Consider the following 14,639-nt stretch of genomic DNA (forward strand, 5'->3'; position numbering starts at 1 on the left):
TCCACTAATATCTATCAATTCGAGGGGTAAACGTCTAAAGAAATCGAACAGCCTCGAACATACAACTTGATCCCCGCTTCCAACATGGGGGTCATATTCCGCCCAGCCTCGTCTTGAATAGGCAGCACGCGCTGCACCAGCCTTGTCAAGGCGGCTCAGCCGCTCAGCTGAACGGTCATACACCCGTCCCACCGAGTACTTAGAGTCTGATCAATCAAGTTGGGTCCAGCCGAACTTTTGCTTATAACCTTCTATATCATACCCGTCTCTCATATCTGTTCTGCCTAGCAAACACCCAAGTTCCACGATCATGGTAGGCAGTATAAATACGGAGGAGCTTCTGAACAGACTGGACGAGCAGCACAAAGCGTACCTCGAAACTTTCCGCTTGGTTCACGATGCTCTATCACATAACGTCGCTGCTAACTTGACGCTGGGCTCCCCCGCTGCAACTCCAAGAAGAAGGCGTCGCTCAACACTGGAGCACGATGGCGAGCGCTCGCCCCCCAGAATAACCGCCCCCACGCATCGCAGCAACGAGAGCGACTTTTCGGACGAAGATGAAGGCCTTTACGTCCAAGACATATTACCCAGCTATAAGTTTGACTCCCAGCATCTGAGGGAGCATTTGAAGAGGTATCAGTTTAATGCGGAGGGGAGAAAGGCATTGGAGTCGGTCATTGATGACAGGGGCAGGTTGAGGAACCCCGATAGTTTGTTCCCGGAAGTTTTGCCGGATCATTCACATACCAGCCATTATTCGGTGTTGGACGTTGGAACTGATGGGGCACCTGTGAGTAGGAGGGCAGTCGTGAGCGATGGGAGTAACATTGATTATGCTATTTGGCAAGCTATTCAGGTGGGTCTTTCTAGGAATAAATGCGTAAAGGCGTTATGTTCGGCGATGAGATGAGACGAGATTACGGGATTTCCAATGAAAGAAGCCAACTACAATCTCAGTAACTGATATTGCTCAAGGATCTGAATGCAAATCCAAGCTCTCAACGACCTGCAGTGGGACGGATCAGGTAAGTCACCTCAAGCTTTTAAACTTCAATTCTGACCAGCTTAGCATCATCCGAGAACCAAACCCAATCATACTGGGTGCCCTTCATCTGACAATGAACCAACATATCGACATGGATGAAGTTTTCAAGCTTCTTGTTTCGTCGGATGCATCTGCTGTACGTACCACTTGCGAGTTCTCAATATCCCGATCTAACGGAACCTCTAAGGCTCACATGACCGACCGTGCCTTCTCAGATGATGAACGGCAGCAGCGGTCTTTCGTCTTCAATTTTGATTATTATACTGTTATAGGAGAAACTTGTTCTCCTATGGCCTGGCAACTAACTGATATCATCCCCAAGAAAAAAGCGGAGCATATCCCAATCTCGAAATGTAGTTCGGTGGTGGTTTTATCGCTATCAGGAAAGTATATCAGGAAGTTGAAGAACGCACGTCGACGAGCCAAACCACAGGAAGGATACATATATGATCCGTGGGCACCTGTATGAAACATTCAACTGTTTTTCTCGTGAGGGAACTAATAATGTGTTCTTGCAGTGGCACGTTCTTAATATTCAGTGCTATCCTGACCACAAGCATAGTATGGATAGTCATGATTCAACGAAACATTATGTGAACGGACCCGAGGCGTTTTTGACTACCTTGCTCGCTGAGTTCAAGGATTCACAGAAAAGATTTGAGGATATATACAACAGAATCAGTAAGCTCGTGACGCCTCCAGTAAGCACCGAACTTTTTATTCATAATATGATCGGTTTTCCAAATTAGTCTCTGCGAGACTAATTTCAACCTCTTGATGACCCTACTTTGAGATATTATGTCAAGATGAACAGTCAGTATTTAAGTTCTAACCTCAGTAGCCGGAATTCATGTTCAGCCGCGTCCTCCGCGACAAGCTTCTCTTCGAAGATGCGGAATTTACCTACTCCCGCCGTTACTTCTGGGCGTTCCAGACCCTTGGGATGATGAATAACGCCATCAAAGCCATAATTGATTCCTATGAAGACACCTTCACGGATGATGTCTGGGAAGGCAGGCATAAATCCCTGTGGCCCATGCTCGATCCCGATTCCGCGCGCAATATCTATTGGAGGAAACGGATGCTTGGCTTGAAGAAGGAGTTTGAGAAAGAGGTTAAAGGGTTGCAGAAGCTTTGGGACGAGAACGATGATATGAGAAAGGAGATTCGCACGTTGAGGGATCAGCTCTTCTCCGGTACGAGTGTACAAGAGAGTAGGAAGAATTTTGATATGGCTGTTGTGACGATTCTTCAGGGACGCAATATTAAGGTGTTGACTTTGGTTAGTTGAGCCCTCCTTCCGTATCCATGAAAGGAAACTGATGATAGTAGGTCAGCATCTTCTTCCTACCCCTTACTTTCGTCACCTCTGTCTTTGGCATGACAAACCTCCAAAGCTCGCACTGGCGTGAATGGTTTGCGATAGTGATGGTCACGATATGCGTTCCCTTCTTCTTCATAGTTGGATCCTTGAACACGACGTCCGGGATAGAATTCTGGGGCAAGAAGTGGAAGCGTCTCGGTTCATGGGTAGCCAACTTCAGGCGATCGAAAACACCATCCAGGGGTACAGACGATGGAAATGGCGGCTCGGGAGGTAAGTCGTGAATTATAACTTCTTAGACTGAGTCCTCTGCTGATTTCTGTATAGAATTTTCAGGAGTCCAGACGAGATCCCTTTCTACATCCGAGGCGATTATGAGAAGACAGGCGCTGCTTCGGCCAATTGATGACATGACTTCCCGGGAACCTCGACAGCGTGCTGCTACCACTACTCACAACGCGCGACTCGACGGCAACGTCCTGATCAATGGCACGACTGTGAAAGACAGCGATTCCAGTCATGGCATAGAGATGACAGAAGGAACGACGCAAAACGGCGCCATTGGAAAGGTCAGCTCTCTTGCACGCCCTTCTCTTTTTGAAAAGTCCTCTTCTCGGTTGGGCAAACTTTGGGGACGGAAACGAAACGATGTTGATCTAGATCATAATGTATAGACTTGTAATAAAATTCAAGTCATGTATCTATAACTCTTATACGTGTCACCGCTGCTCGTCATATAGCTAGCTACCTCCCCTTCTTACCAAGACTTTGTTGGAGGATACCCTCTACTCTATACGATAGAATAGATTTTATGCAGAGTCTCGGACGCCCTTTTTGGTGTCACATTGCATGCAAAGCACATACGTATCTTGGACACTTAGACGTCGACTACATTATATATCATGACCGATCATTGCCGTATATACACATTCTTCTCCGTCAACAAAATACTGGCCCTAAGCTCCCATCATCTCATCCCTAACTTCCAAAACCACCCTCGCTTTCCAAATAAATTACGAAATCAATTGGTAGTGCAAGCCGTGGATGGGCAATATCCATGATTACAAGCAAAACTGCACAAGCCAAGATAGCTATCATCTTCCCCGGGCAAGGGATACCCTTGAGTTCCCGTCGTTGGCGGAGCCGGGATCGCAGTACCGTATTCAGTACAGGTACAGGGCCCAGGAGGACAATACCCGTAATTGCAGCAGAAACTGCACAAGCCGACGTAGTTCCCAGACCCGGTGCCGGCGATGCATGTCCCGCTGCTACTAGGGCTGCTGGGGGCAGAAGAGCTCGTGGATGTTGGTGGGGCAGCGGGGGGACTCGAGGAGCTGCTGCTGGTCACTGGAGGAGGGGGAGTGGTAGTACTCGTTGTTGTGCTTGTGGTTTTCGGGGATCCTGGGGACGTGGTCGAAACAGATGGGGTTGTGATTGGGGCTGCGGGAGCCGTGCCAAGGGAGGGTGTCGCGGAACAGGTACTGACGTGGAGACCGGCTGTGAGTGATGCGAGGCCATCGGGAGCCAGAGGATCTGAAAAGCCTGCAGGAAGTGACCCAACGTAGGCGTTGAAGTTGTAGATGCCGCAGATACAGATCGAGGAGACGTCTTTAAGGGAGACGCCACTGAGTACGGTGGTTGATCCGCGAGTAAGTGCGAACTGTTGTTGTCCAACTTGCATGTCGACTTGAAAAGCTGAGGCCCCAGCGGGAGCATTGAAGCTCTGAGTATTTCCGCCGGAGGTTACGGTTACAGTGCCAGGGGATGTGAGCAGGGCAACGACAAAGACTGAATCTTCCATATCCTCCCACCCGTTGGGTCGTCCTTCAAAGTAATTCCCGCTGGCGTTGTTCGCTGCGACCATGGTAGTATCCGTCGCGTCACAGTCGAGTCCTCGTAGAGTTGGGCGATACCAGTAGATCAACTGATCGCTGGTAATATAGGGGTCGACAGAGGTTGCACCAGCATGGAAAGCTGCGATGAATGGTTTGGCCATGTCGAGCCAGCCATCGTGAGGCCTATAATGTCAGATTTGTGATGTCAAAGTATATATAGTTGAAGGCTTGAACCTACATGTCATTTGTCCATTTGGAGTTTCCATCATCGTAATGTGGTGAACTCAAGGGGCCAATATAATGGGATTCGCCATAATCGTTCCAAGTGATAATTTCCAAGAATTGGGGACCCAGAGTGAGAACCTCATTCCAGCGCGTGTACCACAAGAGATCGGATGGAAACACCCAATTCTTACTGTAAGAAACTTCGGGCCCATAGTGAGTGCTAAACCATGCAGAAACAGGTGCAATGTAGGGCTTCCCAGCAAGGGCAGAGATATACGAAGCGTCCCCCTCTTCAACGGTGACATTGGCTCCTGGAGTTGGTGCTTTGTTGTTACCATTGTTTGGCCAACCCTGTTGGTTACTTATTAACTCTCTAAATCATAAATAGGAAGGGTGGGAGGATGTACAAGCCAATTCAATGCTCCATCAATCTGACTAAAATCAGACTGACCAGGATGGAAGTTGGGAGCCCAAAAGACAGGCACACCGGCGGCAGATCTCATAGTAGCAACATCTAGACCATCCCCAGCAAATGAAGAAGCAAACACTTTGCCATCAATCTTCAGCTGAGCAGGCTCATTCGCATACTGAGCAATCTTGGAGCCGACAGCACTGGCACCGCTTGTTGGACTGTACCAATTGAAATCGAAGGAGATGAAGACCTTCATGCCATTGTTGGCCGCAGACTGGTAGGCATATCCGAGTTGCTGGTCCGTGTAGGGGTCCACTCCAATATTCAGCGCAAAGGCATCGATACCAAGTGCTTTGGCTCGTTGCATATCATCATCGTAGTCCGAGGCACTGGTACGATCGCTTACAATGCCAATCTAAAAGAGTTTTAGTCCTCTCGTTGATTTCTGGCAGGTTACGAGGGGCTCACCATAAAGTGACAAAAGACAAGCCTATCCGTAGACTGTCTCTCGCCCAGGTTTACTCCATTCGAAGCTGGAGCAGCCAAAGTAAGAGAGGCTGTCATCAGCCATAGTGCAGCCGAGAACCGCATGATGCCTAAAAGGTTGACCATTACAACCCTAGTCAACCCAGTATCTTATCAGAGATGGTAGTTGCCGAAGAATAAAGCGGATCTTGAACTTGGGTGTTGTTGGAGATCTATATAGCGTGAGAGCCACAGATTCTCTAAATAGGTTTGCGGCGGGGTCTATCTTTCAGAGACCCTTACGTATTGCATCTTGACTTCTGGATCCTCGGAGGTATTTTCCTGAGATTGGCTCCTCTCCCTACCTCTATTCAGGGTGAATACACACCGGTCTGGATGTTTGGTCTCCAGAGTCTAGACCTACTCCAGCTGCCACCCTACCAATCCTACCCCTTGTCTATCCTGGCTTCGGTGAGATCGTGGGTTGTGGCGCCCTCCTTCGGAGAGAGTTGCAGATGGGAAAGTCATTTTCTGAGTCCTATTTCTGGGGTTGTCGGGGGGTGAAGCTTGGCAAAGCCAGTCGATACATGTGTTCTTCCCCTGTGGCACAGTAAGAGGATTCCTGTGCCATCGACTTGACGTACACTGGTTAGGACGGCAATGGTGACGGTTTGCTGAGAGTACTTAAATACCAAGCTTTAAGCTCCGAAGAATTCGGGCCTTCCAGAAATTGCCAGTCTCCAATAGTCCACAACTCCACGGACGAGGTTCGATGGGTTTTCAAAGAGCGACAGGCACAGGGGGGGCGGGGCAATTGCGGGGTACTGCGTAGATCATCCGAATGCCTATTCCTGAAGGTTCTTGTTCTTCACAGGATGCAACATTGAAAAAGGTCATCTGATGTAGAGATAACGTTCAGAAGTTCTTGCGCACCTGTTACAACGTGTTATAATCTGTGGAAGATGCTAAGATATCTCTACTCTCTACCTTACCTCGGTACAGTAACCGATAGGGTCTCGGCAGTGGCGGAGCTGCCAGGGTCTCGCTTCTGGACCCCTTTTGACTACCGATACAATAATATATTTGCCCCTGAACCATGTAAGAGGCAGGTTTCCGAACTTGGGTTTCTTGAGGAATCCGTACCGCCGAAACGTTACATTTATGGCTTATATGGTTATCACAGGGCCAGCCCAGGGCAAATGCATAGGTGACTGGGTCTTGTATCAGGAATTATGTCGGAGACGGGCCGAGATTGATGCGCGCGTCAGTCGTTCAATACTACTCAATAGGATCACAGGAGTCAAATGACTGGAAGGATGGCCCATATAGGTGGCTCCAGACCAGGCCTCGAACATCGGTACCGGTACTTAATATTCAAAAGTGTGTTACAGGGTATCCCCGGCGGCAACGGGAATCCTTCTCTTCTCGACTAAGATTGACGACAAAACGCGGGGCAAATTTTGACTAGGCTCTACATTACAAGGGATAGCCAAGGAAGATGGAAGAAGGTTATGAGTCCTTTATTCCCAAAGAAGCCGGCTCTAAACTGCCTGCATATGTCCCATATTGTCCTCTAGAGGGTGTGTTGGCCTGGTCATCCTCAGGACTTGAGCCCCAAAATACGGTATCACAGAGTTTAACACTTGAAAGTTGTTTGTTCAACTATGCTCTGGAAACAATTGTTCAAGGCGGCACTGGTGCCTGCTCTCGCATCTCCTGTGCTGTCGGTTCCAACCAAAAGTCATATGGTTGGGCGAGACACCCAAAAATATGTTTTCGCTCATTTTATGTTATCCAACCGTTAATTTCATCAATAGCCCAGAAACTAATCCTTGATACAGGTGGGAATTGTCGAGAACTACACAGTGGCTGACTGGGAGACTGATATGGCTTATGCCATGGAGATTGGAATTGATGCTTTTGCACTCAACAATGCCAAGGTCGACAGCTACACCCCAACTCAGCTAGCCAATGCATACCAGGCTGCCGAAAATGTTGGCTTCAAATGTTTTCTTTCCTTTGATTTTGCATACTGGAGCAACGGAGATACTTCACAAATTACAGCATACATGAATGAGTATGCTGGGCACCCTGCTGCCATGCAATATAACGGTGGTGCCGTAGTGAGCACCTTCGTTGGCGATAGTTTTGACTGGGGACCAGTTAAATCTGGCACCTCACACCAGATATTTGCTATTCCCAACTTGCAAGACCCTGCAGAGGCCAATTCTCTTCAAACTTCTTTTGACGGAGCCTTCTCGTGGTACGCTTGGCCGACAGATGGTGGGAACAGTATTATTCCTGGCCCTATGACAACTGTATGGGACGACAGATTTGGGACTGACCTCAAGGGAAAACCATATATGGCTCGTAAGTCTCTAATTAACACCCTTTTGACTATCAAAGCTAATTATGAACTCTTTGCTCCAGCTGTTTCTCCATGGTTCTCAACCCACTTCAACTCAAAGAATTGGGTATTCATCTGCGAGGAGCTGATTACCGACAGATGGAATGAAATGCTCTCTTTGCAGCCAGAACTGATTGAGATTGTTACCTGGAACGGTAAGTAGAGCAATCTACATTCTTAACAGGTCTGGCTAATCTTCCTAGACTACGGCGAGTCTCATTACATTGGGCCAGCGGAACCCCACCACACGGACGATGGGTCTTCAGAATGGGCAGCAGGTTTTCCTCATGACGGCTGGAGGATAATAATGAAGCCATATATTGCCGCCTACAAAGCCGGAGCCAGTACCCCAAGTGTTTCAGAAGACCAACTGGTGTATTGGTACCGGCCAACGCCCTGGGACGTGACATGCACCGGAGATTCATTAGGGCCGCCAAACGGAAGAGAACTTCTCGCTGATGTCGTATTTGCTACCACTCTGCTGACAAGCCCAGCACAGCTGACTGTCACGAGCGGCAGCAACGCACCGGTAACAATAGATGTACCTGCAGGTATCTCGACCTGGAACTTTACAATGGGTCTTGGCTCTCAAACCTTTGAGGTTGCGAGGAATGGTGCTACTATTATGGGTGGAACCAGTAGTCTTCAAATCACGGATACTTGCGTTTACTATAATTACAACGCATACGTGGGCTCGTTCAACGCCACTGGTGGCACAACAACCCCAACCCCACCACCGCCAACTTCAAGCTCTTCATCTTCAATTACTTCAAGCTCTACTATCAGCTCCTCAAGCTCCTCAACGCCAATTACCACCTCCTACTTCATGTAGGTTTCCTTTAACAGTCCGACAATAGATTTAAGCACTCCTTTTGCAAATTTTCGTCCTCGGTTTTTCTGTATTTTCCTAAGTAAAGGTAAAGATACTTTATTTAAGTTGAGTACGAAGCTTTTATCAAAGGAGATAACTAACAGACTTACATAGAATTTCGCAATAACCAGAGCCCTTTAAGGCGAGTGTCTATCTACTTCGCTATAGTACACATGTACACATTTTGAAGACCCTAGGCTCGGTCCACCTGGTCCAGGCTGGAATGTAACCTTCGTTTCATAGAGAGTACGATGCAAATGATACCGGCTGCTGAACAGAACGGGCCGAGGCTCTTAACCTTCCAAGTACCCACTTTCGAGGATCTCGCGCGCCGTGAGGCGAGCATTTGGATCCGGGTTTAAAACTTCGACAAAAAACTGGATATCTTCACCCGAAACGCCCTTCTCGACCATTTCATTTGCCCACATGTACGCTTCGTCCGGTCGTGGTGAAGGCAAAAATCGAGCGCATTGCTCATCCTCGGCATAAAATGGTACAGAGGCTAGGTCAAAGTCGATTGCTAGCTTATCACGGATGACCTTTTCCTTTTCTCCAAGGGTTACAGTGGAGATTGAATCATATATTCCTGGCGACTTGAAATCAACTTGGGCCTGCAACAATTGGGCCAACTGTGATCACAAGAGTCAGTAGTTAAAACATATACAAGGCATCTGCCACTTGGAAGTGAACCACTGACAATTATTCCCCACGACCAAATGTCTGTGCTCTGGGTCCAAGATTTTCCGAAGTAAACTTCAGGGCTTCGATATGTGACGGAGGTAATTTCTCTGGTAGATGGTCTGCTGACTGTGGAATGCGTCAGAAGTGCTGACAAGAAAGACTAAAGGGTTTACTTACTGGCTCCGCAATCTGCGAGTCTGACGATGAGATCACGGACATTCTCATTTGGTTGAGAGTGATCAAACCCGCCCAGTGCAACATTCTCCATCTTTAAATCTAAAGACGTACCATGCTTAGCTTCCATACCTATTGCTTTCCAGCCCTTGTATTGCTTCACTCTTACCAGTATAAACCAGGCCTTTCGTATGCACCGTAAAGATGCCCAAAAGAATGCCCTTCATAATCCATTTGACTTCCTCCTTTGTGAACCGCCTCGCATTTCGAGCTTCCCAGAGTGAGTCTGTAAACGCTTCAAGAACCATCATCGGCCCACCGGGCTCTGAATCGGGGATATAATCAACGAGGGTCCGAATCATTGGATCTTTTGCAAAAAGCCTTTGCATTTCCAACTCGTGTTCGAAGGCAGATAGTGCACTAGACGCTGACTCTTCATGAGCGTCGTCTTCAGGAGGTCCTTTGACGACATATTCGATGTCAGTGTTGGAATCATCTACCGCGAGCCATACATTAGAACCCTGGTCGCGAATTCGTGATCTGAGAGGATGAACAAGCCGGTAGCGCTTTCCGCCTTCCCCGTGACAAGTCAACCCGGAGGTCACCATGCTGGAAAGCGGTGCAGAGGGAAATTCAACAGGTAATCGGAGTGCAAACACCTGGCGAGGTCGTGGAAAACCTGAAAGTAGAGGTCTAAGGGGAAAATATGTAAAACGGGAAGATGGTGGTCGCATGTTACAAAGAATAAAGTATCTATGTAGTAAAATATAACTCTGTACCTTACTGTTCAGTCTGTTCTACAGCGTATATCCCCGTTACTAGCGCTAGAAAGCCGAGCTGAGCAGATAGTCCCATGTGCTGCATTAGAACTACTGTAATACTGTATCTGCTTAGATCTTGCAAATGTATAGTAAAGGGAGAAAGAGTGCCAAGAGCCAAAGATGATATCGTGTTCTTAGAGTCCCAAGGCATTGAAGCCCAAGTGAACCGGGGTTTGTCTGGTCATAATTAGATTATTAGATTGAAAGTGCATCACATAGTATCAAGCACCACCACTTGGATTGTTACACATCGCTGTTTTGATATGAGCTGCCTACCTCCTCCTCCCTGTCTTCCTACCTGCCTACCCACATCACGAGTGAAATATTAACATCACATGATGCTAATCCTGCTGCCGTCAAAAGGCTTCGTGACAAGCTCGCCGATGCGATGTGCAACAAACCCTCTCCCTCCCATATCACGGCCCTGATATCACGTGATGCTAATCCGGCTGCCGTCAAAACCTGAGCTTTCATGACAAGCTCGCCGATGCGACGTGCAACAAAACCTCCCCCTTCCCGTCCGTATCACGGTCTTGATATCACGTGATGCTAATCCCGCTGCCGTCAAAAGCCCTCATGACAAGGGCGCCGATGCGATGTGCAACAAAAGACCAAGCAGGCTCGCTAAAGTTCCGAATTCTTGAAAATGTTATATGTTTTAGAAATGCACTGCTCTTGAAATACTTTGTGCTGGTTTAGAATTATGCATTTTGTTATTTATAGGGATCTTGCTGGGTAAGAATGTCAAGATCTGATGTTGGTAAATATTACTCCTGGTGATTATACAGAGTACTTTCGTCCCCTTACGATCATTATATTTCCATCCATTCAGAATATTAAAACCTCGCCCAGCGATTTTATATATCTACCTATCTCACCTCCTTTGTCCCGCATTGTTTGTTCATAACTCCCTATCTGCCAGGCTCCCTAGGACCTTGAGTCGGTTTGCGAAGTTGACATACTGTGCATTGCCATCTTATCACCAAAACTTGCCGGGGCAGCTGCAGCTGTAGTTGCGGCATTTCGGCCTGCGAGATCCTCACCCTTAGCATCACCCGCTCCGATAGTCGAATGACCGTGATTCGGCGGGAATTGCGACTGGGATTTTGAGGTTTCGCTCTGTAAGAGAGGCGATTGGAGGGGCGATCTGGAACCGACATCACCGCCGCGATTAGAAGTGCGAGGAGAGATGCGACCCGTCTGCGGCGGTGTTAGTTCGCGGGTTATGGAAAGCCTTGGCTGTAGTCGGTGAACATGGTGGAGTTATGAAGCAGGCTGCGGGCTTCGGTGTTGGCATTTTGGAGACAGTAGCAGAACAGAAGGTGACGAAGGTACTGGTGAATAAGTGTGCTATACATATGGCATGGGCAGATGCAATTAAAGAATATCGTAGGTATATACGATATAGTTAATGAATTGGTGGTGAAGCAGCAACGTTATGGTGCAACACGGCGAGAATACGGCATCTTGTCTCGTATCAAATCGCATTGTGAACGCTGACTCGGGCATTTTCAAATAGACGGAATGCAAAGCAACCACGAGGACGATGGTTGAAAGATTCAATCGTCGATTATCAACTCCGAGATGTGGAGGAATCGGACTGGGTCCGGCCCTTCGCCGCGAGTTGGTTGGTGTCACTTTGATCAGAAGCATTCCGACTTACCTGTTTTGCCCATCGTAGTCCACAGCTATTACACAGATCTCTCTGCCCACTCGGTCCTCGTCTCCATTCTGGTGTCACGCGGGTATGGCAATTCGCGCAATCGCGCTGAAGATTTCCTGCTCCTTTCCGACGCTTCCGTTTCTTCCTGTTGGACAAGAGAGCAACCAATTCTTCTCCGAGTAACCTGTTACTCTTTTCCATTTGTCGCAGCTCAAATTGCCAGCTTGTACAGCGTGTTGTTTTCAGCTCATCAAAAATATTGTCCTCGGAGGCGAGAGCCAAACCTTGACTTCCAATTGGAAGTCCTAGCCCGCCAGCATGAGTTATTGGACCTGGGATATACTCACTGGATGCGGGAGTAAACCCTCCATGACTCACCATTGAGGATGAATGGCTGAATGATGTTCCTTCTGCGGATGATTGATTTCCTACTGAGCTCATCGGCTTTGAGTTACCTGGAGGGCCGAGGGCTGGTGCAACAGCTCGAGATGAAGCTTTCAGTAGTCGCGTTTGGGCTACGAGGAAGGTCGGTTTCTGGCCTTCAACAGCATCACCGGGGTATAAGGTTGTTTGGGCTTGCATGACCAAACCTCTCTTATTGAGGATCTCGTGTTTGTATGTCACCCGCTTCCCGGTTCTTGCTTTCTCGAGAGCACGGCCGAATTGAACTCTTGATTCAGACCGCATCAAGGCTTGAAAGCTGGTTCCAATTAAGTCATCAAGTGATCGATCAAGAAGCGTCCGCACGTGTGAGGACACGAATAAGAACATGCCAGAAGTTGACAGCTTCGACCACATCTCGTTATCGCCAATTCCCCCAGCTGACTCGATATCATGACGAGCGAGTGTATAAACGCGCCGTTCTCTTCCGACCAGGATGATGCATTTTCGCCCCTTGCCCTGCTCGACGCAGAGTGTACCATGGCTTTCAAACCAAGTGTAGCCGCTCTTCTTCCGTCGTATTCGGAACACAACGCTTACCGGCTCCCCAGCGCTTGTATCCTTCAACTCTCGGGTAACTGGCACAATGTCACTTGGATGACAGATCGATGACAATGCTGTCCCAACAAGCTCCGAAGGATCATATTCCAGGACCTGGTGGCATGAAGGTGACAAGTAGAGGAAGAGGCCTTTGAGGGAAAGAACATGGACTACATCGTCTGTATTTTCCAGAAGCATCTTATCCCGCAATTTCCTTGTCAATTCCGATTCGGTCTTATTGTTGATGGAACTCAAGACGGTAGAAACATCATCACGGCTGATCGTCTGGCTACCATCCCCATGGGAGCGCATATTGTCTGGTGGATGCCAGTTGTACTGTGGTAATTCGGACTGTGTATAGTCGACAGTATACATCCCATTGATGTTTTTACCTTCCACGGAAGTGGGCTTTTCCACCAAATCGACCTGAAATCCAACATAATATTTGATTTCTTTATCATCCTCTCCAGTGATGGGTATCATCGTCAAAAGATTCATGAAGGGCTGCCCCCCCTTGCGATAATTGATCAAACTACGCTGAGCTTCTCTTCTCTCCGCTATGCTGATGCTGAGATAGTGGACTGATTTATTGTCCACAAATTCTCTTCGGGCGCCAGCCTGCACTTTTCCATCTGGTGATTGAAGAAATCGACAATTCTGTCCCAAGATTTCGAACTTGGTATACCCGGTCAAGCGTTCAAAGATATGTGAAACATAAATTATAGGACAATCGTCTTGTGTAACATCGCAGACAACGAAGGCACATGACATGTCAACCTTTCCGATATTGATTTCTGGATTCTTCCTTGTTGCAACTTTAACCAAGGCGCTCAGCATGTCAAAGCCGCTATCAGAGTAGACATTTTCGTACCGAGATGGCTCCGGTTCTCGTTTTGTCACAGTCCCCACTTCTCGAGGCATGGTTGAAGCCGTCTCTGCTGGCATGCTGTATGCAGACTCCTGAGTTGCAACGTTCGATATACCTGTGTTCACTGGAGCAACGGGAGAGTTGTAATCCACCATATTCTGACCCATGTCCATAGTCGTGGGCGAGCTAACCAGACTATTATCGGAGACAGGAGGAGCTGGCATACCAGATGTCATATCAATCTCATCATTGCCACGCATATCTTCCCCATGAGAAGATGGACCTTCTTGCATGGACCCTGTGACCATGAAATCATTGGGCATGGGCGCCATACTGGAATCGAAAGGCTGCGAGAAGTCGGTGCGTGGAAACATGTCCATCGCCGAAGGATCTTCTACTATACCTTCCATACCCATAGAACCATATCCCATCATTCCTTGAACCAACCCTGGAGACATACCGGGGAACACGTTCCCATCGATCGTTAAAGGTTCGGTTTGCATGGATGAAACGTAACCCATTTGAGGGTCTGGCATATCCATTCCAGGATTCATATCCACGTAACCAGCCGTATCCAATTCACCTGTAGATTGCCGTCGTAGATTAGGATTACCGGCGCCTGACGTTGGCGCGAATTGAAAGCCGTGGAGGTTGTTATCAGTCGAGCCAAACTCCATCATCGACGACCTGCGATCCCCTTGTAGTTTTCGTCGCCGTTGAATCTCCTCGTTGTTCTGCATGATTATATCATCCAACGTATCGCCGCCCATCATGCCAGTCGTATCCATCGCGCCGTCATCGCCTGGCTGCGGCATCGACACGCCCACGCCCCGAGTGCCATTCCGATTCCTTCTTTGTGCCACC

The 14,639-nt window shown here is 48.2% G+C and overlaps 5 protein-coding genes across 5 annotated transcripts; 2 read left to right on the forward strand and 3 right to left on the reverse strand.

The window, feature by feature from the left end:
* Positions 1–310: 310 nt before the first annotated feature.
* On the forward strand, positions 311–2,656 carry M430DRAFT_110672 (hypothetical protein; the record flags this gene model as incomplete). The annotated part of the gene is made up of 7 exons (XM_024861377.1): positions 311–859; positions 979–1,028; positions 1,073–1,184; positions 1,281–1,511; positions 1,567–1,749; positions 1,890–2,330; positions 2,381–2,656. The coding sequence occupies 7 exons, from the start codon at positions 311–313 to the stop codon at positions 2,654–2,656; spliced, it is 1,842 nt and encodes a 613-aa protein (XP_024716639.1).
* A 737-nt stretch (positions 2,657–3,393) lies between these two features.
* M430DRAFT_110769 (carbohydrate-binding module family 24 protein) lies at positions 3,394–5,408 on the reverse strand (the record flags this gene model as incomplete). The annotated part of the gene is made up of 4 exons (XM_024861386.1): positions 3,394–4,390; positions 4,446–4,783; positions 4,840–5,259; positions 5,313–5,408. The coding sequence occupies 4 exons, from the start codon at positions 5,406–5,408 to the stop codon at positions 3,394–3,396; spliced, it is 1,851 nt and encodes a 616-aa protein (XP_024716640.1).
* Positions 5,409–6,973: 1,565 nt separating this feature from the next.
* M430DRAFT_62020 (glycoside hydrolase family 71 protein) lies at positions 6,974–8,633 on the forward strand (the record flags this gene model as incomplete). Its single annotated transcript, XM_024868959.1, has 4 exons — positions 6,974–7,057; positions 7,151–7,679; positions 7,740–7,871; positions 7,920–8,633. The coding sequence occupies 4 exons, from the start codon at positions 6,974–6,976 to the stop codon at positions 8,546–8,548; spliced, it is 1,374 nt and encodes a 457-aa protein (XP_024716641.1). The 3' UTR covers positions 8,549–8,633.
* Positions 8,634–8,765: 132 nt separating this feature from the next.
* M430DRAFT_62021 (hypothetical protein) lies at positions 8,766–10,050 on the reverse strand (the record flags this gene model as incomplete). The annotated part of the gene is made up of 4 exons (XM_024868960.1): positions 8,766–9,216; positions 9,285–9,394; positions 9,446–9,544; positions 9,612–10,050. 4 exons carry the CDS (start codon positions 10,048–10,050, stop codon positions 8,881–8,883), a joined length of 984 nt encoding a protein of 327 aa, XP_024716642.1. The 3' UTR covers positions 8,766–8,880.
* Positions 10,051–11,905: 1,855 nt separating this feature from the next.
* On the reverse strand, positions 11,906–14,548 carry M430DRAFT_78853 (hypothetical protein; the record flags this gene model as incomplete). The annotated part of the gene is made up of 1 exon (XM_024869582.1): positions 11,906–14,548. A coding segment is annotated over one exon (2,643 nt), but the record flags the coding sequence as incomplete, so codon positions are not given.
* Positions 14,549–14,639: the final 91 nt, after the last annotated feature.

The sequence above is a fragment of the Amorphotheca resinae genome (assembly GCF_003019875.1).
Source record: "Amorphotheca resinae ATCC 22711 unplaced genomic scaffold M430scaffold_14, whole genome shotgun sequence".
Classification (NCBI taxonomy): Eukaryota; Fungi; Ascomycota; class Leotiomycetes; order Helotiales; family Amorphothecaceae; genus Amorphotheca; species Amorphotheca resinae.